The sequence below is a fragment of the Rhipicephalus sanguineus genome, chromosome 9 (genome assembly GCF_013339695.2).
Source record: "Rhipicephalus sanguineus isolate Rsan-2018 chromosome 9, BIME_Rsan_1.4, whole genome shotgun sequence".
In the NCBI taxonomy this organism is placed as follows: Eukaryota; Metazoa; Arthropoda; class Arachnida; order Ixodida; family Ixodidae; genus Rhipicephalus; species Rhipicephalus sanguineus.
In genome coordinates this window covers 81,170,252-81,191,224 of record NC_051184.2, presented here as the reverse complement: position 1 = coordinate 81,191,224, position 20,973 = coordinate 81,170,252, and the positions used below count along the sequence as shown (strand labels likewise).

Below are 20,973 nucleotides of genomic sequence, written 5' to 3'. Positions count from 1 at the left end.
TCGTGACTTTGGCACACAAACCCCTAGAATGTACTTTCATTTTTAGCATCCTATCATTGCGCTGTGTATCCTTTTCCCATGCGCCGCTGTGAGCAAGCCGAAGGCGCTTCTCCATCGAATGCACAATTCCCTAACTCAATCTCCATTCTTATGTCTATAATGCTGTCGTACTAAAAGGTTAAACGGGACACCAGTTGAGACATCTCAATTCTACTGATATCCGTGCGTATTTATAGTTACAACATTCAAGTAACTGACGATTATGAATTAATTATCCGACAATCTACAATAAACTACTAAATTAACTTCATTGTTCGATAAACCGCTAAGCTTTAGAATTTAGCACGTTACTTTAAGAGTGTGATGCTGGTTGTACGTGAATAACCTGAAAATATAAAATTCACTACACAATTTTATAGGGAACGCGCATTGAGCCAGTGGCGCCGCGGAGCGGGAGTGAACGAAAGCGACTCGCGTGCTCCGCGCAGCAGCCGAACCATGAGCGGAGCCGTGTCAGGTTGTTAGCGGTGCTTTGCATTGTCGCGCGTATGAATTGATGTGCCAAAAGCTGTACGAAATACCCACCTGGAACAAATGTGTTTCCGTTTTCTGCCGTGACCATGCTTGACCACGCTGGATTCACAGCGTACGCCGCGTAAAGCAAGTCATCCCGGGCATGTTTATGAAGTACGTGCTGGGGCTAGTTCGCCGTGAATTTACGCTTTAAGCGCAAGTTAACTGGTATTTTTACAGTGCTGACAGAATCGAGTGGCAGCCGGCAAAGTGATCACGAGTCTGTAGCATACATTTCGTTGGCGGAAAACCATCGACAGATCCAGCAGTTCTCCCTCCTACGCACCTACTTGTTTTTCCGCCGTCCCGAAGTTCGTCGAGCGGCACAGTTCGTAAACGGGAACAGTAAGGAAGAAGCCCCGGACACGTGGCAAAATGCCTCGGGGACCGCGATTTATTCCCGTTGTACTGCATTTGTCCCTTCAGAGCACTGTGCGTGCAGGCGAGGCTACGTGACGGCTAAGATATCACGTGCAAAGCTGACACATGACAAAGTTACTCAAGCACTGATGCAGCCCAAACAACGTCTAGAAGCAGAGCTGAACTACAGCACAGAAAAATTCGCGGAACTGCTACGGCATTACTAAACGCAACGCGTGCGGTTCGGCGATCGTACGTTTTACTTCCGTCCACCGCAATGTGTTTTCCAACACATGTACGGCACAAGTGTCATCGTTTACTCAACAATAAGCCGGCAAAATGACAAGAAAGAATGCATACAAGCAGCGATGGTGACGGCCTATGTTTCCAGGTCTACGCTGGCCTGCCTCACGAATCGCCCTTTTGAAACACTCTGTCGCACGTCCGTGCTTTCTGTCCCATCGAAAACATGATTGATTCCATATAATTTATGTCCTTTCTCTTTGTATGAGGCCCTAAAAGAATCCTGGACTGCTAACTATCTGAAAGCCTACCAGTTTTATCATGCCTGTCACCTTCGCGTTCACGCACTTGCATACAACGCCGGCGTAGCAGACGGAGAGATGACAATTCGTAGTACACGAGTAGAAACTGACGTGGCCGCAAGTGCCTGCTCGCGGCACTGGCGGCACTGGCGGCGCGCTGGCGCAGCGGACTTTCACGCCACTTTGATAAGACTTTAATGTCATGAATATGATAGCTGTGTTCTGGGTTCCATAAAGTTGACGCGTACTAAACCATAGGACGAGTTATTGTAACGTACGCCAGTTTCCTGATCAGCGTCGAAGCCTGCCCTAGATTAGGCTTTATGAGGCCATGCAAGGATGCTTTCTACGAGGCTGTTCAACGTCAGATCACTGCAGAAACGCCTTCCTACACACTTGAACGAAAGAAGGGGGATTTTCAAGGCTCGTTTTTTCTTTGCTAGACGCAACATTAATCAGAACTAACAGACAAGAAATCCAATGAAAGTATAGCGGATATTATTTGCAGTAATTAGTGTGTAAATCTGAAGAAAGTGAAGTCGACGAAAAGATAACTTGCCGCTGGCAGGGACCGCCGCCTTAGCTCAGTGGTAGAGCACCGGACGCTTAAAAAAATTCGAAGGTCGCAGGTTCGGTCCCTGCCGGCGGCAAGTTATCTTTTCTTCCACTTTACTTTGTTCACATTTACTATAGTTACTACAAATAACATCCCCTGCACATTCCTTGGCTTTCTCGTCTGTTTGTTCTAATTAATGTAGTGTCCTACATACTCGTAGATCAAAGTAAATTCGACCTTAGCGTTGTTTGGAAGTTATATCGTTTAGAATAAAAAATCTCGATTACTAAACGGCACAAGGTTACTTTCCCAGAAAGGTAATGCTATCCACAAGTCTCACATAAGTCGCCTCCAGCATTAAGATCAGACTATAGAGCTTGTTAATTCATTGTGCAGAAAACAGTTCAATAAAGTACTGCGTGATCTGTGAGAACTCTGATTCTGGAAGACATGCTATCTTGTAAACTATTAATAAAACAAGAAAAAGTAGTGGTCGAGCTTACTGCCTTGCCGCACAATAGACTTTACTTCATATCATGAGTTAAAATACTTAAGTGATGTTTACTTCATCCTGCAAGGTAAAAAGTATATATTCCAGGTCAGGAAGAGGGACGAAAGTTATACCTTGCCAGCTTTGTTGGAACACGATAGTGAGTAACATCGCCTTAGCGTAGCTCAGTGCCGCATCTGAAGCACACGTGAATGTTTATTGTAGACGATTATCACCTTTAAGGAGATCGCTCTCACTTTTCTACAGGATCACTCTACTGTAGGCCTCGAACTAAACCGGTGACATTGATGTGCTCATAGCAGTGCAGGCGACTCTGTTTTGTACACATCAGCTTCGTTCTTGGCACAACAGTGAGGCCTACCTGTAATGCACGGTGCCGGCGTACGACCATGTGGCGCACTTCCCCAGGAAAGGAAACGCCACGACGCTCATGGTCAAGGAAGTCTCCGCCTCGTACAGGATTCCACGTAGCAGCTGCGCCAGCGGATTGTCCGGCTTTTTTTGGCCGTCCAGCTGCGTGGAACGCGCGTGAAAGCAGATATGACTCGACTCGATCGTGCTGTGCACACGCGTCTGCAATCAGCGTGCAAGATACCCCTGCGCATGCGTATTCTCTTAAACTAGAAGCCAAATTCATCAATGTTCTCATTAGCAAGTGTCAAGGTGGCAAGCACGCGTGTTTTTGCTTTCTCTTTTGCCATATGAAACAGAGTCCTGGGTACCACGCTTTCGTGTGATAATGGAGGAAGCAAACACGTGTGGTGGTCTTAGTTATCTTTCATATTGTAGGAGGCTCTGATGAAAACCCGTATTTACCTAATCCCTTCTTCATTTCTCACGAGCTTTGGGTGACAGCACTGATCAGCTCGAGAGTCCGAATTCGTTTCTCTTGAGGGTCATAGAAGCAGGAATGCCTCGAGGTGTCTCCTCCACATTGCTTTTTTGTGATAAAAAACGTGTACTTGCGCACTTTACCAACTGCAGGGGATTGGCCAAGCAAGTGGCAGTTAAAAATAGGACACAGAACTGAAAGACGGAGAGTAGAGACGATGCAAGATAAGATCACTTTGAATAATTGGGAAATAGACCAAGTTCACTTACAGCTATTCTTTGAAATGTTATAATTATAAACATGCAACTGCATTAAAATTATTTCGAACGAACCATCGTTAATGTGGTCAATTACCCAATTACTTATTCATAAAGGTTTACATCGTAACAGGCCAGTCAGTCTCGCCGTGGTTCTGTGGTCTCCCAAGATAACGGTAAAAAATCCCGCTGTGGAGATTATAATTGTGCAGTGATTGAGCAAACGATTAATATCCGTGGAATTACAAAAAGCTTACAGGTATACGAACAACAGATCTGTTTTAAGGCACAATTATAACTGCAAGAGCACCGAAAGAAAATAAATAATTCGGATTATTTCGGGGCAGAGACGTGTCAAAAGTTCGGTATGCAAATACCAGAAATACAGAACATGAACGAGACAGGGGTACAGTATACGAAACAGTCATTAAGACAGTAAGGTATTAAGGCGTTCCACTTATTGCATCGCATAGGTAAGTATATATCGATGACGGGAACGTTCCCGTAGCTGAAGCCCATTACTCAGTCCCCAAGACGGACTACCACAAACAGAACCTGAGAGCATTATAAAAGGTGCAAATACAAAAAACGTGCACACTTGAAGCTACAACTGAAGCGATAAATGTTGTGGCATGTGAGGAAGGTGAGAAAACATTTGCTGCGCAAGCTAAAGCAGTGTTTATCGTAGTGGGTAGATTAGGCAACTGCTGCACACTTGCAAGCTCTAGTTTTCAGTGTTTCATTGCTTCTTAAACGTTCGGTTTACAGGCACCAGCAGCGTTTGACGAGCATATATTAGTCGTGACGAACTGACGTCATTGATATGAATGGTAAATTGTGATAAATTGAACAACTTTCATTCCAGATTGCCCGAGGTAACTTTAGTTCAAGGTAACCGATCAAACCTATATGACAGAAGGTGAGATAGATAGCCTACACGTGCGCTCTATTCGGCCATCGTACTTGTCAGCAAGAAAGGCCTCAAAGGGACACTAAAGAGCAAAACTATTTTTCTCATATTAGTAAAGTACTCTTTCACGACACCAAAAACACCACGCTTGCTGCGAGAAGACGCTTAGTAAACGAGAAAACACGCAAAAACAAAATGTTGGTGGCGACGCCACCTTGAAGTTTCCGCACCATGCGCCGTGACGTCACATGTTTTGACGGCGCCTATTAGGGACTACGTAGTTCCTAATCGGTAAAAATGAAGTACATTGTCCTCTGAGGGGGCCATAGACTTGACATTCCAAGTTTGGGGTAATTTGGCTGAGCCAATGGCGCCAAAATACGATAAATACACTTTGAAATCTGTGACGTCACGCGGGGAGATTTAGGCGCGAAATTTAAAAATGAGACTTTGAAATTGATTTTCTCCTCTCTTAATAAACCTATCATGGCAAAATTAACGACATTAGAGTTCACAAAGCATAATTTATTGATCTAGGCCGATTCATTGTTTCTCTCTAGTGTCCCTTTAATTATACCACCAGTTTATTATGCAAAATTATATCGTATGACTAGAAAAAAAGGAATGTCGGTGATGTACCCACCAATATTTTGTTCCGTAGCAGAGAGCGGGTAATCTAAATTAATTTAATTGTATATCAATTGTAACTGTATATCTCACTTCAAAATTAGACGTTTTCGCACTGTATTAATAGTATTACCTTTTCAATTACTGTGTGCCTGAATTGTGACTGTATCTTTCACTTCCAATTAATCCCCCCCCCCTATGTAATGCCCACCGGGCCCTTAGGGTATCCAAATAAATAAATAAATTTATCCACACAAAGCTACGCTGTCGCAACTGGGAGAGCGAAAACAGCAACAGATGACAGCGGGGCGCATTCTTCAAAGCACCGAATCACTTCTGAAAAAGCACGCCATGAGGCCAAGTTCACAGAACTTGTCATATTCGTGATCTGCCGCTATCCTTCGCTAATAAATGTCTACAACGTAAGCATTGTCTCTGATTGCCGCTTGGGAGTAAGTCCTCGTAATAAATTTTACGAAAATGGATCTAGATTAGTTTGTCATAACAGCCCTGTGGTAATAAAAAGCGCCGTCCAGAACTACAGACTTGCAAGTTACCGCTAGTATTTTCCATTCACAGTTCAACTCGCCGGCTTCAGCGATGGCGCTCCCTCTTCCCTGGCGTCGCCTACCTCGAGGTGGCCATTTCCTCCATAAACGGCCTTTCCTCTTTCTTCGTATCACTTAGTCTTCATCATCATCAGCCTGTCTACGCCCACTGCAGGGCAAAGGCCTCTCCCATGTTCCGCCAATCAACTCGGTCCTGTGCTTTCTGCTGCCACGTTATACCTGCAAACTTCTTAATATCGTCTACCCACCTAATTTTTTGTCTCCCCCTCACGCGTTTGTCATCTCTTGGAATCCAGTCAGTTACCTTTAATGACCACCGGTTATCCTGCCGACGTGCTACGTGGCCGGCCCATATCCATTTCTTCTTCTTAATTTCAACTATGATATCCTTAACCCCCGTTTGTTCCCTGACCCACTCTGCTCTCTTCCTGTCTCTTAAGGTTACACCTATCATTTTCCTTTCCATCGCTCGCTGCGTCGTCCTCAATTTAAGTTGAACCCTCTTTGTAAGTCTCCAGGTTTCTGCTCCGTAGGTAAGTACCGGTAAGATGCAGCTGTTATATACCTTCCTCTTGAGAGATAGTGGTAGACTACCATTCATGATTTGATGGTGCTTGCCGAATGAGCCCCATCCCATCCTTATTCTCCTAGTTATTTCACTCTCATGATTCGGCTCCGCGGTTACTACCTGTCCTAAGTAGACGTACTCCTTTACAACTTCCAGCGTCTCGCCACCTATCGCAAAGCGCTGTTCTCTGCCAAGATTGTTCCACATTACTTTAGTTTTATGCATATTAATTTTCAGACCTACTCTTCTACTTTCCGTATCCAGTTCAGTAATCATGAGCTGTAATTCGTCTCCCGCGTTACTCATCAATGCAATGTCATCAGCGAATCGCAGGTTACTGAGATACTCTCCATTAACTCTTATCCCTAATTCTTCCCAATCTAGGGCCCTGAAAACCTCCTGTAAACACGCGGTGGATAGCATTGGAGCATCACTTAGTCTTAACCACGTATAGTACCTCGGTATGTATGCTCGACGCAACCTGGGAATGCAGTTGCTTCGTCACCGTGATTGCCGCCACATCGGCGTCGTGGGCACCCTGCTGTCAGCACGCAGAATTCAGATAACGTTAACTTATTGTGCATACCTGGCACCAAGCCAGACGAGAAAGGATAATGTATGTGTGCATGCGTGGAAAGGACTCCTCACCGGGACTAATCGGCAGATAAGTGGACCGAACGAAACACATTACTCCGGTGAAGCTCGGTGCATGACACTGCCATTATTGATTGATTGATTGATTGATTGATTGATTGATTGATTGATTGATTGATTGATTGATTGATTGAAGGACGGCCGGACTACAGCACACGCGTGGCGCCCACGACAGGTGAAGAAACTAAACAAACATCCAGCAGAAAACACGTTAATGAACAACTTCTGGTCCCTGACTAAGTCAGAATGAAAAAAAGACGCAGAATCGTTCCGGGATCTTAAAACAGGATTGTTTCTTTCTTTTCTTTGAATTCGGTGTCTTCCCGCGGCACTTCTAGGTGCCTTGCGCGTAGATCACAACGTTATCTAAGTGGTGGGCGTGTTCACTTAGGACGTGTTCGAAACTCTAGAGGTAGTTCAGGGGCCCTTGAATAGCTACGGGTGACCGTGAGCTACAGTCTGTGGTGGCGAGCGCTTTGTACTCATTGGGCTGTGGTTTAAATACTGGGTAGGATAGTTTGTTTCAACGGCTGAGCTGTTTTGGGGCTCGACCTGGCGACAAACGGGTGTCCGCGTCGCATGCCTCGCTCCGGTTCCCAGATACCCCCATAGATGGCGTAACTGCCTCGGCCGCGGGCGAAACGGTGGCCGCACAGTTGAATGGGGAAGGGCGACTCGAGCGTGAATAGGGCCTAAAGTCACTGTAGCAGTGGCGGCTGTGGAAGGGGTTGCCACACTGCCCTTTCCCGTGCCTCTCTACTCTACAAATATGGCGTAATCACAGGCACCCGCGCAAAATCACAAAACATCACAGAAAATCGCAAGGGAAACTGCCGCTCCACTGTTTCTGCATATTTCACGCCGGGTCGAACTTGGGTATGGTTTTCTTCAAGTAAGCGCGTTGTGTTTGCAATCACTTCTTGTGTACGCGTGTTGCGTTACATTTCATTACAGTTTAGTGTTGACTGTCGAACAAACCTGAATAGCCGCACTAAACTTTGAAATGTGTTGCGTGTAACAAGCACGTGCATGTGGGCATTTGAATAGAAAGTTGTTGCTAGCAGCAAACTTTATTGCATTCGAAGCAGGCCGATAGCTTCCCAGACAGCTTGCACTTACAGCACATGCTTCACAAAAGGGGTTGCGTGCTCTCCACATGCCCGTTTCTTACCTGCCAAGCCAGCGCGCAATTTGCGATCACATCCAGCGACAGCCCCTGCGAGACTTGCATGACATCCAACTTTTCGCCTGTCTCAGCTTTCTCCTTGAGCACGTCCATGAAGTCGTGCACGCACCGACTTATGATTGGCGTCATCAGCTTCATCTTGGCTGCACTGAAGCTCGGGTTCAGCACTGTCCTCACATGCTTCCAGTCCTTCCCTGTGCATGGTGCATTCAAGCAGAAGTACATTTTCTGTGCAAGGAATTGCCTATAGTGTGAGCGGAAGGCATTTTCAGGCATTCGAATATGTCTCAAGGCGTCGTTACTCATAGTTGAAGCCGACATCAGCTGACAAGGTGCGCGTTAAAGAACCCCAGCTGGACGAAATCTCCGGAGCCCTCCACTACGGCGGCCCTCGTAATCATATCGTGCTTTTGGGACGTTAGAACAGATATTACATTATCAGTTGGCACGATGCAGTTGCGTGACGGAAGCAGCGAAATGACAGTCTTACTTGTCCCATCATATCAACGTAAGGCTGACAGTAATGCTGAAGATGAGTAGGTAGGACCATAGGTCGGCATTAAAAGGCGGAGCTCACTCAGACTCACTGAAGAAATATATTTTGCGCTTAGGGCTCACATGGACTCAAACTCACCAATATTATCCTCAACCGGACTCACTTGTACTGAGACTCACTAAAAATTTCCTCGACCGGACTCACTCGGACTCAAATTCACCAAATTACTTCTCACACGGACTCAGTAAGACTCAGACTCACAGGCTCATCTGAGTTTGAGTGAGTCTGAGTAGACTCATGAGTGAGTTTGCCGATCTATGGTCAGCATACGAAAACTGCTACAGCGTACATCTTTTGTTGAAAATGTAACTCGGATCCTCTACGTAAAAATGATTTTTACTTACCGTAACTTTAAGGTGTAGCTACCAGGAGTTTTTGTTATTCTACGTCATCAGGCATGTTTATTATGGTAGTTTAAGTTCACGCACCTCGTAAGAAGAGCAGCGTCTTGCTGTAGGGTTTCACTTCGAGAGCAGTGCGGGGGCGGTCGTAAAAGATGCCCGACTCCTTGATGAAACATTCTTTGATCATGTCCACGTCGCTGATGACTAGGTACGGTACAGTGCCCTTGTAGAATCCGAACACCTTTCCGTACTTCGCGATCCACTCTTCCAAAACCTGCGCACATTATCGTCGTCCAGGGACTTGCCGTCCGACCTCCAATATGCGCTTTAGTGAATTTATTCTAGGGAATGCGCTAATGTATATTTGAAGTTCTGTATGTCTTGATAGCCTTTTTTTTTATCGAGCGGTCATATATGTAGGATGAGATGGAGGTTTCTAAGCGCACTATTCTTACAGCATTGTGTGCGCCTTGCATACATGTATTACCCACAGAGGGTTAGGGTTAAATTGCAGTTTATTTGAACTGTAGTCCAACAAGATTGCACCAAGTATACAGCCTATGCACGCCATGCGAATGCAACTAAAGTATAATCAAATCCGAAGCATTTTTTAGCGAACCTCAGGCACTTTGGCAGTTTCTATCTATCTATCTATCTATCTATCTATCTATCTATCTATCTATCTATCTATCTATCTATCTATCTATCTATCTATCTATCTATCTATCTATCTATCTATCTATCTATCTATCTATCTATCTATCTATCTATCTATCTATCTATCTATCTATCTATCTATCTATCTATCTATCTATCTATCTATCTATCTATCTATCTATCTATCTATCTATCTATCTATCTATCTATCTATCTATCTATCTATCTATCTATCTATCTATCTATCTATCTATCTATCTATCTATCCGCCTACGTCTGGGCGCTCTCCTGGTCATCTCCATAACATTTAATATACCAAACTTGGCATTGCAGGGAATCAGTGTATGACGAACACGATTCACTGGTCATGACAGGAATAGCGCAAAACGCCTGTCGCGTACGTCATGAACCCCTTTCCATCAGTCACGTGTGGCACACACCCGCATACCACAGTTCATGCCGCACAGGTGATTCACAGTCTCAATCAACACAGTAAACGCGAACGTACACATTGAAACGCAAGGCAAGTGAGGGGCCTGGAGGGAGAACTCCCCTGGAAGACGCTCGAGTGCCATCAACTCGTCCAGGTGGTCCGCCAGAATAACGCAGCGTTCTCACCATTTCTTATGAGGCCAGGCGATGGCCTCATGCTGACCGAATATAACGTCAGATTGATTGAGAGTTGCTTTGTGATACGCGAAGAAGTCGCCGCTAAGTGCCCTGACGGCATACATTCACAAGTGAACAATAAGTACAACAGGAGTATGAACGTAATAACTAAAGCATATGGTCGACAGATATGAGCCCGCTTTGTCCTGCTGGAGCAGAAAAGTCGACAGAACCATCAAACTTATCAGGCGACTTCCTGAAGTCTCGTTCAGTTTGACGAAAGACGAATATCTTACTGCTGCTGCCCTCATTGCCTTCCTTACGAAAATTTTTATTTTATTTTGCTTCCGCGCTTGTAGCTACATCTCACTTGACACATCTCTTTGCATGCGTTTTTCCTGAGTGCGGCAGAACGCACCAGTTACCCGCAACGAAAGAACTTTGCATTCACGAGATGTGCAGCAGCTGCTTCCATGAGCCCCTTCTCCTTCACAAACTTAAGGATTGTCGACTGTCATTAGTAGTTTTTGGAGGTCGATTACCAATAGTGCTGATGCTCCGGAACGCACCCTCTTTTTTTTTTTCTCGCTGCTTCTGAAGCGGCTTCGAGAGGTTCGAGAGATAGGAATGCAGGTTTGAAGAAAAAAAAAAAAAACTCGGGAGCGCACCTTCAACATGCTTCATTTTTCACGCGCTGTTTGAGCAAACGTTCTGTTGATTGCATGTTCACAGTTTTCGAGGACATCATTGTCGTGAAAATATATGTCGCAAACCTTAGGCTTCGTCCATAGCTCTTCGTCGGCGGGCGGAAGGGACCTCTAGTCGCTGGGAGCGGAGAAATGCCGCGCTGACTCACTTATTGATATCCGTCGCATAGCCGCTTGTGTGTACCCAGGAACACAACACGTCGACATCGGTCACTAGCTGACCGCAGTCAGCACTATGCGGCCACACTACGAGGATCGCAAAACCGAAAATGCACCTCAACACGCATGTAAACACAACGGCAAACCACGTGCACAGCCGAAGACAGAATGCTGCGCCGCTCGACCGCGCCGTGCTGACCGAGCAAGAAGGAACAGCAGCGCCACAAGATGCGAGAATCGGTGGCCGGTCCAGGCAGGCACAGAAGTTTGAAAACTGAACCTAATCTAGTAACGTTGGCTTGAGCCGCAAACGCGTGCGTCCCGCTGGCCTCTGTCTTGCTCCAACAAGGCATGACATTCGCCCGTCGAAATCGTGTCCTTTCTGCAACGCGTATTGCAGAAGTTTTGTTAGTCGGTGCTCTCGCAGTCGAAGCAGTCGGCTGCGGAGAAATCCCGTTGGCGCATGCGGAAGCTGCACTACTCCGATGAGCCGGCGCACACTAACACGAAACGAAAGGCAAAGAACGTAATTGCGTCTAGGGTGCCTCGGCGGCGCGAGCGCGGCCAGTGTCCCCCGCTGGTATCGAGACGCTTTAACCATGACCTCCGATATCGCGCGCAATATCGTGGTAAGAGCTAGTAAGTGTCGATCGTGACGCATTACTTCTTTCCACCTCTCACAGAGACGGCGGCACCGCCCCGCCCCGCTCCGCCCCGCCTACCTACACCGCCAACAGAGAGCACCGTGTGAGAGAGAATGTGAGAAAGATATAAGGCGCGTTCGTGAAGCGTCCAGCACCTGCCAAGGTAGCTTAGTCGGTTGAGCATCGGGCGCTTACCGTCGCGGCCGCAAGGTCGTGGGTACGATTCCCAACGGCGGATCTTTTTCTTGGCTTTTTTCTTTCTCACCCGTTGGCGTTCATTTTATGAACGTCATATCCTGCAACGGAAGTACTTGGTGGACCCCGGCATAAAACACTTTCGTGTTAAAAATTTGCTTAGTTCTATATATGAACGAGTTATGCACAGGGGACGTCCGCACAGGTTAACGCATCTTCACGTGTAATATTTAGTAACTGCAAAGAGCGCGCAGTCCGTATACACGAAAACTTCGAGACCACCGTTTTGCTTTGCGTAATTTATGAACAGTTTCACTATTTATATCATATTATATTCACTGAAAGAAAAAAAACTGCTTTTGCAAAAAGAGTCAATTTGCCGTGCGTTGGATACGGCATTCTTATATTTACACTGCCACATCGTTGTATGCGACTACATCGTTATATTTGCTCGATAATCGTCGTAATCGATGTATCCATATCCGCACCGCATTATTGAAAACTTAGTTCGCTACGTTTTACTGGCGTTCAAAAATGTTTACAGTAGATTCTCTATCTGTATGTTTTTTTTTTTCACCGCATTCGATCCGTAGAACTTCTAACGAAGGGAAGTCGTTAAAATGGGTCAGTCATTTCGGTGTCACGACCTTTGGAAATTTATGAGGACCAATGCCCTACAGATCAGCGGCTGTGAAAAAGAAGGGAATAAAAGATGACGAAAATGACGATATTTCATGCTGTACGTGACATGCGCAGCCAATTTCTTAGCGAACCTTTGGCACTGTGAGCGTTTCTATCTACGTATCTATCTATCTAGCCGTCTACGTCTGGGTGCTGTCATTATCGCCTCCTTAACTTGGTGCAGACCAAAATTGGCATGGGAGGGTAAGAGGATTTGACAAATATGACTGTCGGGTCATGACATGAATAACGTGAAAGTCCTGTCGCGTACGTCGTCAAACGCTTTCCTGCAGACTCGTGTGGCACATACCCGTATACCATGGGCCGTGGTACACGGGTATGCGCCACAGGTGATTGACAGTTTATATCTACCCAGGGACGGCGGGAACAGACATTGGTAATTTAAATGAGCGAGCGTTAAGAAAAAGCGACCTCGGCAGCGTTGACCCGACGAATGGAAAGAATAAGAATTAGTATCCCCGCAGGAATCGAACCCAAGCATTCTGCGTAGCAATCAGGTATTCTACCACAGAGCCACGCCAGGTCCGTAATCTGTTTTGGAAAAACAGCCTATGCAGGCGCAATGTCGGTGCAACGTCAGTTGTGTTTGTGGTGCTGGCTATCTAATTTTACATCGAAGCGATGAACACCACATATAATAATAATAATAATATCTGGGGTTTAACGTCCCAAAACCACGATATGATTATGAGAGACGCCGTAGTGGAGGGCTCCGGAAATTTCGACCACCTGGGGTTCTTTAACGTGCACCTAAATCTAAGTACACGGGCCTCAAACATTTTCGCCTCCATCGAAAATGCAGCCGGGATTCGATCCCGCGACCTTCGGGTCAGAAGTCGAGCGCCATAACCACTAGACCACCGTGGCGGGGCACACCACGTATGTACTTCTACGATACAGGCGACATACCAGATTAACTTCTGTGGTTCCAGTGTTGGCTCCGCTTTTATAGCAGTCTAATAAACATTACATTTTGTATTCCTATGATTCAGCAAGCTATATACTGAAGCATTGCTCGACCCCGGTGGAATACATTAAGGAATGTTACATGTGATATTCACATGACTGCATCATAAAGTGCGCTTAGTTTCGATGATACTGACGTATGTACTCTAACGTGAGGGCTGAAGTTACGTCGCACCGTAAGTTACCCGTTAAACGCCATTGTTGTCGACGTGCCTGTTAAGCCCACGATGTGCACATAGCGATGTGCACACTTACAAAAACACGTCGATCCCCCTCGTAGCGCTTGGCTCAAAGCCATAAAGTACAGCATAGAAGTACTCGCTGATTGCTTCGCATGAAACCGATTCCCACGACGCGTGGGATCTGCCGAATCTTTTTGAATATTCGTTTTTCACTAAATTTGAAAATTTCACTATTCCCGCATCCACAATGTACTCTACAATGAAACGTTCCGGTCGGGGCTTGTATTCACAGGCAATTTGAACTTCTTGCATGTTGAATGACATACAATTTCGATAATATATGAGAGATAAGGCATTATACGAAATAAGATAAAAATGTTTTCTCGTGAACTTTATTTATTTTTGTGATATGTGCAACCATTTCTATATGCGTTGCAAAGCGTATTGTGAGATAAAAATACGTGCACGAACTATTTAACTCTTCCACAGTGTTTAGAACAAGCATACATTGTGCAAGAATTCGGTGTAGCGCCTCTAACGCGGGACTACAGAGAACGCAAAGCAGACAAGCATACGTCATCTTCATATCGCTTATCACCTTTTGACATGGCGAGCACAAGGTCTGCGGGTTCGGTTGCGTCCCAGCTGACGATGAGCAAAAACTGGCCTCCAGTATGCGACACGTCGGGCAACATCATGGTCATTCATATTACATAAAACCCGAAGCTTCGGCAACAGATGGCTGCTTCTGCAAGCGATTAGAGTTCTGGTGCCGAATCGAGAGAACTTTTCCTTTATACCGGCATCCGTAATGATATGTCGAACATTAAGATTGGCTAAAATGTATGTTGCCTGTAATGGTAGCGCAAAAGACTTGGAGGACGCTTGAGTTTCGCCTTCAAGAGTAGAACGCGAGAGCGTAATCAGGCCCCGTGCGCATCGCTTTCTTGACTGCTAGCCCGGCTTTCGTTCTCGGTGCATGCCTCAACCGTGCCGTGAGGAAACGAACGACTGTGCGCGCAATATTAGCTGTTTCAAACTATCCTAGAATACCTACTGCAAGTACAGTTGTCAAGCGCCCACTACGCCATAATTCTTCCTTTTGCGAATCAGCGAAGGGCACACTACGCGTCCGGGAAGCAACACGCGAACCTACGCAGCTGCTCACTTTGTTGATGCTTTTGCAGCTGATGATGATGGAATATGACTGAGCGCTTTGTAACGGGTGGGCCTTGAAAACATACACTCGTTGCGCAATTCGCATGTTTTGACGGCTGGCGCGATTCTACGCTTCTCGAACTCCTGGACCTGCAGAAACCCGGCACGACGGACCGCTCGCAGGACGTCAGCTAGGGGAATCCAGGACCTCGGCTACCAACATGCAGCAAAAGACACGAGCAAGCCTACCCACAGAGACAAGGTCCAGCACGTGACATGCCACCCTCGCAGCGCGAGGGGCTCCCTTCGCGGCTGAGAGGCTCGCATGCACGCAAGAGTCTCCACCACCCCATTCCCCTCTCCTTGTTTTGCCGGATCGTTCAATAAAGTTGTTCACTCACTCACTGCTACACAATATTACATGTGTTAAGGAGACTCCTTCCACTGCGTGACATTCATATAGTGTTTTTTTTTTTTTCCGGAGCAGTTTCAAGGAATAGCGTGGCTCTGTGGCAGAACACCTGCTTGCCACGCAGAAGGCCTGGGCTCGATTCTCACTCGAAGCGAAGTTTTTAAGAGCGGAGCTCTGTAAGCTTTTCGTTGGGCCGGGTATTGCGAACAGAAACTATCATCATCATGAATCTTCACGCGCTCTCTTCATCTTCTGCTTCGCTTCCAAAACACGTGCGCCGATTCCTCTGGCGCGTGACGGAATAACTCTGATGGGTGAGAGAACGAGCACAGAGAGACAGAGACAGAGAGAGAAAGAAAGAGAAAATTAGTCATGAGGCAGCGGAATTTGAACCCACGTACCCACGATCCAAAGGCGAGCGTCTTAAGCACTCGGTTATACAGGCACGCTGACAGAACACCGCATAGCCCTGTGTAGTATAGTACAGCAAGGTGGCGGGAATGGCAAGTGAGGTTGAGGAGGGGACAGAGTAAAGCATAGCATAGAATGAATGAGAGAAAGAAATGAAAGAAAAAGAGAAAGAAAATGTAAGAGAGAGAGATAGAACGGAAAAGCGAGAAATAGATAGAACGAGCAAGATAGACAAACGAATACGTAGAGACAGAAATAAAGAAATAGAAATAAACCGGGACAAAAGATATAGAAAAAAAGAGAAAGATGAGAGAAAAATAAATAAACAGAGGAAGAGAGAAAAATAAAAGAAACAAAAAGAAGGCCACCTAGCTCCGCACTTTCCTCAGGCTTGAGCACCACTAGTGCCAAGTTGCCTTAATTTTTTATTATTTATTTTATTTGCATCTGTCTCATTTTTTCTGGTCACGGACACGATGATGATATTCCGCTTGGAACCAACGGCGCCGACACCGATGCCGACACCGGAATTCTTGCAAAACGAGCTCTTTAACGCTATCACGTTAAAACTTTGTAGTCCGCCTCGGTGGTACAGTCGTTACGTTGCTCGGCTACTACCCGAAACTCGCGGGTGCGATCCCCACCGCGGTGAGCGCATTTCGATGCAGGCGAAATGCTACAAGAACGTGCACTCTGCGATCTCAGTGCACGTTAAAGAACACCAGATGGTCGAAATTCCCGGAGCCATCTACTACGGCGTGCCTCATATCGTGGTTTTGGCACGTGAAACCCTAGATGTTGTCATTAAATATTTTGTAACACGTTTGTGTCCGTACTGTCCCTGGTCTGTACGATACAGACATTAGCTCTCTCAGCGTGTGAACAGTTATTTGTTAACCAAGTGCGGTGAAGCCAAAACTCGCGCTAGGTCAAAACGCAAGAAAAGAACTGTGTTCAGTCCTCGTCGATCGTGAGCACGCCTGTACCCATAAGAACTTGGGCCCGAAGCGCTATTGTAGAAGACCCGATACGTATGCTCACCGCTATCCTGTCTTTCTTCAGCTGCTTCCAGTTTCCCCAGAGCAGATCGGGTGTCGGCCCATCAATCCCGTACCTACGAAAGAAGTTATAGCCTTGGCGACGTCCCTTGACCCATAAGGCGAGCCATGTGACCATCAGCATGGCTAGTGTGGCCGCGAGGATGACAATCATGTCAGTGACGTCGACCTGCAAAGCGCGTGATATGATATAGTCATCCCGAAACTCGTAGGACCACTTGGCAGTTCAACAGGATGCCCAACGTGACAGCGCGCTAATGCGCTTCCCGTCTACTTACTTAAGCATAATATGTCACTTTTAATGATGTATTGGAAATGTGTTCACTATGTGGGTATTGGGCTTGCTGCGTCCGCCCGTAGTTAAAGCAAGGCAGACGTACGCTTCACAAAACAACGGACAACAACTTATTGTTGAAAGCTCACACGTCAGCACCCAAGGCGTGCACGGCTGGGCGAGCAGCAGCGGCATGTAGCGTGTGGTCCTCGTTGGAGCCAGACGATCATCGCCCGTGCGCGCCACGCGTGGCTCTAACAACTCATATATGCACCACACACGTAACAAGGAAGCCTCGTTGCTGTTCAAACAATGGCATTTTCAAACACTTTATCGTTTTTATCGTTTCAAACACTTTATGCACATGTTTACGCCCATTTCAAAATTACATCACTGGCATGCGGGGAGCATAATATATGACAGCACATGTAGATTTCATACATATCTTTAATGCAAAAGCTCATTGGATTAATTCGGAACAAAATCACGAAGATGTTAGGTGTAGTAGTAAGTTCACATATGATGTGGTATGTGTAGTGTAGAATTAGATTTTTATGCCATGTATGCGTTCCTCTACGGCCCTCGAATTGACAGGCCTAGTCTCTTTACTTGGCCAGTCCGCGCATCTCCGCACATTCTTCCTGTAAGTGCTCACATCATTTTACTGGCCAGTCTTTTTCATTTACACGAGCTGAAGAATGCTGTCGGGTTCCAGCCGGTAACATCTTGACATCGTCAGCGTAAAACAGCAATTCATCCCGCTACTACACAAAGACACACTGTGTTAGATGTAGGAAATGGTTCTGGTACCCCCCCCCCCCCCCAAAAAAAAAAAAGAAGCACTTGTCAGCAGTATAGGCACCTCACTAAATGGCTAAACGTCACAGCTTTCACGAGGAGCTCGCCTACTAGGTTTAGTATCGGTCACATTGTGTGAGTCGCTGTGGGCGCATTCTTCCTGGTAACACAATATTCGTTCACATTGCTTCTCCGTGTTCACCGCTTTCATTCACAGGCCAACGATTAGTAAAGACATCGCAAGGTGAAAGTAAGCGTGACTGACACATCATTCTTTGCAATTGGCAGAATACACTAGCGGCGAATGAGCGGTACCCTGAATACCTAGATTCGACAAGGCAACCTCTATGTTACATATTGCCCGTGATGTTTCAAGTATTAGAACCCGTGGAAACAGTCCAAATTATGAGGCGTCTTTGCTCACAAGATGAAATAATGGTGAAAAAAAAAAAAACTGAGCAGTCTGATTTCTGTTCAAATTTTTGATGGATTTTACTATGTTACAAGACGCTACGTTCAGCTCACGGTACTACGTTTTGAAATGTCCAGAAACCGTCTTCTATATTCAGTGTCATAACATGGTCCAAAGTCAAGGAGAAAAGCAGTGTGGACGTAACTACGGTATATAAAGGCTGACTACATCGTTCGTCGCATAGCGCACAGTTATTTCCAAAGGTGAGTAGGCTTATGGAAGAATCTTGTACTGTCTATTCGTCCGCCGTGTAGTCAACCTTGCCAAGTGCGGCGAGTTGGGCGGGTTGGTAAAGATGCATAACTAGGGACGTTCAGCGCAATAAAACGGAGCCACAAGAAAGAGACGCAGACAACACATGCGCTAACTTCAAACCACGTTTATTTGGGAACGCACATGCATATATATAAAACTCTAAACGCAGCAAGCTCACGCCTCGCTCTCATACAAATATAGGTCTACAAGAAACATGATGTTTTATCAAGAACACGCCTACAGTCATCAACTAAACAGGGAATCTCGCACGTGTCATCCAGCAATGCCAAATCATACAGAAAACCCAGTAAATCAAATATACAATCGAAATTACAACACATCACGCACGCCCATCTGGCGAATATACGGAACGCACGCGGAATGACGCAACCATGCCGGCTGCGCAAAAATAACCTTAATCTGTCGAGAATTGTCGTTTCTTAGCATGCCTTCGTAGGGCCGCACTTGACAGATTAAGGTTATTTTTGCGCAGCCGGCATGGTTGCGTCATTCCGCGTGCGTTCCGTATATTCGCCAGATGGGCGTGCGTGATGTGTTGTAATTTCGATTGTATATTTGATTTACTGGGTTTTCTGTATGATTTGGCATTGCTGGATGACACGTGCGAGATTCCCTGTTTAGTTGATGACTGTAGGCGTGTTCTTGATAAAACATCATGTTTCTTGTAGACCTATATTTGTATGAGAGCGAGGCGTGAGCTTGCTGCGTTTAGAGTTTTATATATATGCATGTGCGTTCCCAAATAAACGTGGTTTGAAGTTAGCGCATGTGTTGTCTGCGTCTCTTTCTTGTGGCTCCGTTTTATTGCGCTGAACGTCCCTAGTTATAGTCAACCTTATTGACTTTACATTTTTTCTCTTGCATGTTCGCCTGCAACCGCTGACTTGGCCCTAGCCGAGACAGTGAAATTACCAAAGCGAAGCTGTGTAGGGCTAGGTGCTGGCGAATCGCGGACTCGGTGACGCGTAGAACAACAATTTTGGGCGCCGTATACATCGGTTTGTGTCCAATGTGCACAGGTGCTCCTCATCCGCCCTCGCCACCACCGTTGCCCCAAGTGTCACGATACTCGGCACTCCCCACCAATCGCCGCGCCCCTTTGCCTCGTGACGTATAGATCGCGCTAGCGCTGTTATGAGCAGATGCCCTTCGGAGCAGTTATGGGACGGATGCGTGTCGTTTGCTCGGAGGACGAAGAGCGGCAACAAAAGGATCGCCAACGAACACAGAAGCGCGAACGGGCACGAAAACGACGTGAAGGCCGCTGCCGCAGAACGTGCAGCCGTCACAGCTTCGCTGGCTCTCATGTTAACAGTGATGTAAGGGTTCTGCATTTCTTTAGATGCGAAGCATCTTCAGGCGGGGGCTTTTGTCCATCTCTCCCGCGGCGTCCACACCCCCACTGCGCATGCGCGTCCCCTCCCTCTCTGTCTCCTCTCCTACTCTCCCCCCTCTCGCGCGCCTCATTCTCTCCTGCGCAACGCCGCGATGCCTGATTGAAAAAACCGACTGCTCGCTTGCACAACCGTTCACCGGGCACCGCGTATATATAGGCACTGGATCTTGACCTGCAATGTAGTGCCGGTGGCAGATTTCTCTTGTACGTAGTTTAACAATAAAGATTTGCAGCGTGCACGTTAACTAAAAGCGGACTGCAGGTCTCTGTGTAATCTTTCTTCCGTCTCTCATTGCCCATTAGCAGTGATTTTTCTCTGGGAAACACCGGCGCACACTGCATGCTTCGCCCCTCCACAGGTTTCACGTTAGTGGAGCTAAAACATTTTTTTACAGTGAAGATGTCCTTGCGGTCCCTGTGCCGGTGCCGTTCACCATCCATGGCGCTCGCTAAAAATTCACGTGATCGGACAAAAATTTGGAGCCACAAAGAAACGGGCACAATAAATGACAGGACTGGTGCCAACTAAGAACTGATTTATTGGAAAAAAAAACATTGGGGGGGGGGGGGCATCTCAGGTAACTTCCGGCGCATGCGCGAGTCACATTGACAAGCACCGTAACAGAGTGACAACCCGACCTTTAGTTATCAAGACTTGTCTAAAAAACCAATTCCTTGCGATATAAATTCAATATGGCACACTAACACACTGGACACCGTTTTTATTTATGCAAGAAGCCTCGAACAATTCTGTGGCCACCTGGTTGCGAATTTTTCCCAAGCACCCTGATTACGAAAAAAATCACGCCATAATCACGGAATGAATGATGATGAGTGGGGCGAAGCTCG

The 20,973-nt window shown here is 46.4% G+C and overlaps 1 protein-coding gene across 1 annotated transcript in view; it reads right to left on the bottom strand.

Moving 5' to 3' along the window:
- The window catches only part of LOC119405672 (cytochrome P450 3A6), a 34,105-nt gene extending 13,540 nt beyond the window's left edge, over positions 1-20,565 (bottom strand). Inside the window, exons 1-5 of the mRNA XM_037672515.1 lie at positions 20,518-20,565; positions 16,892-17,077; positions 9,133-9,322; positions 8,134-8,342; positions 2,907-3,058 (exon numbers count right to left, since the gene is read on the bottom strand). Coding sequence (XP_037528443.1) covers positions 2,907-3,058; positions 8,134-8,342; positions 9,133-9,322; positions 16,892-17,077; positions 20,518-20,565 — 785 coding nt within the window. The remainder of the gene's footprint in view (positions 1-2,906; positions 3,059-8,133; positions 8,343-9,132; positions 9,323-16,891; positions 17,078-20,517) is intronic.
- Positions 20,566-20,973: the final 408 nt, after the last annotated feature.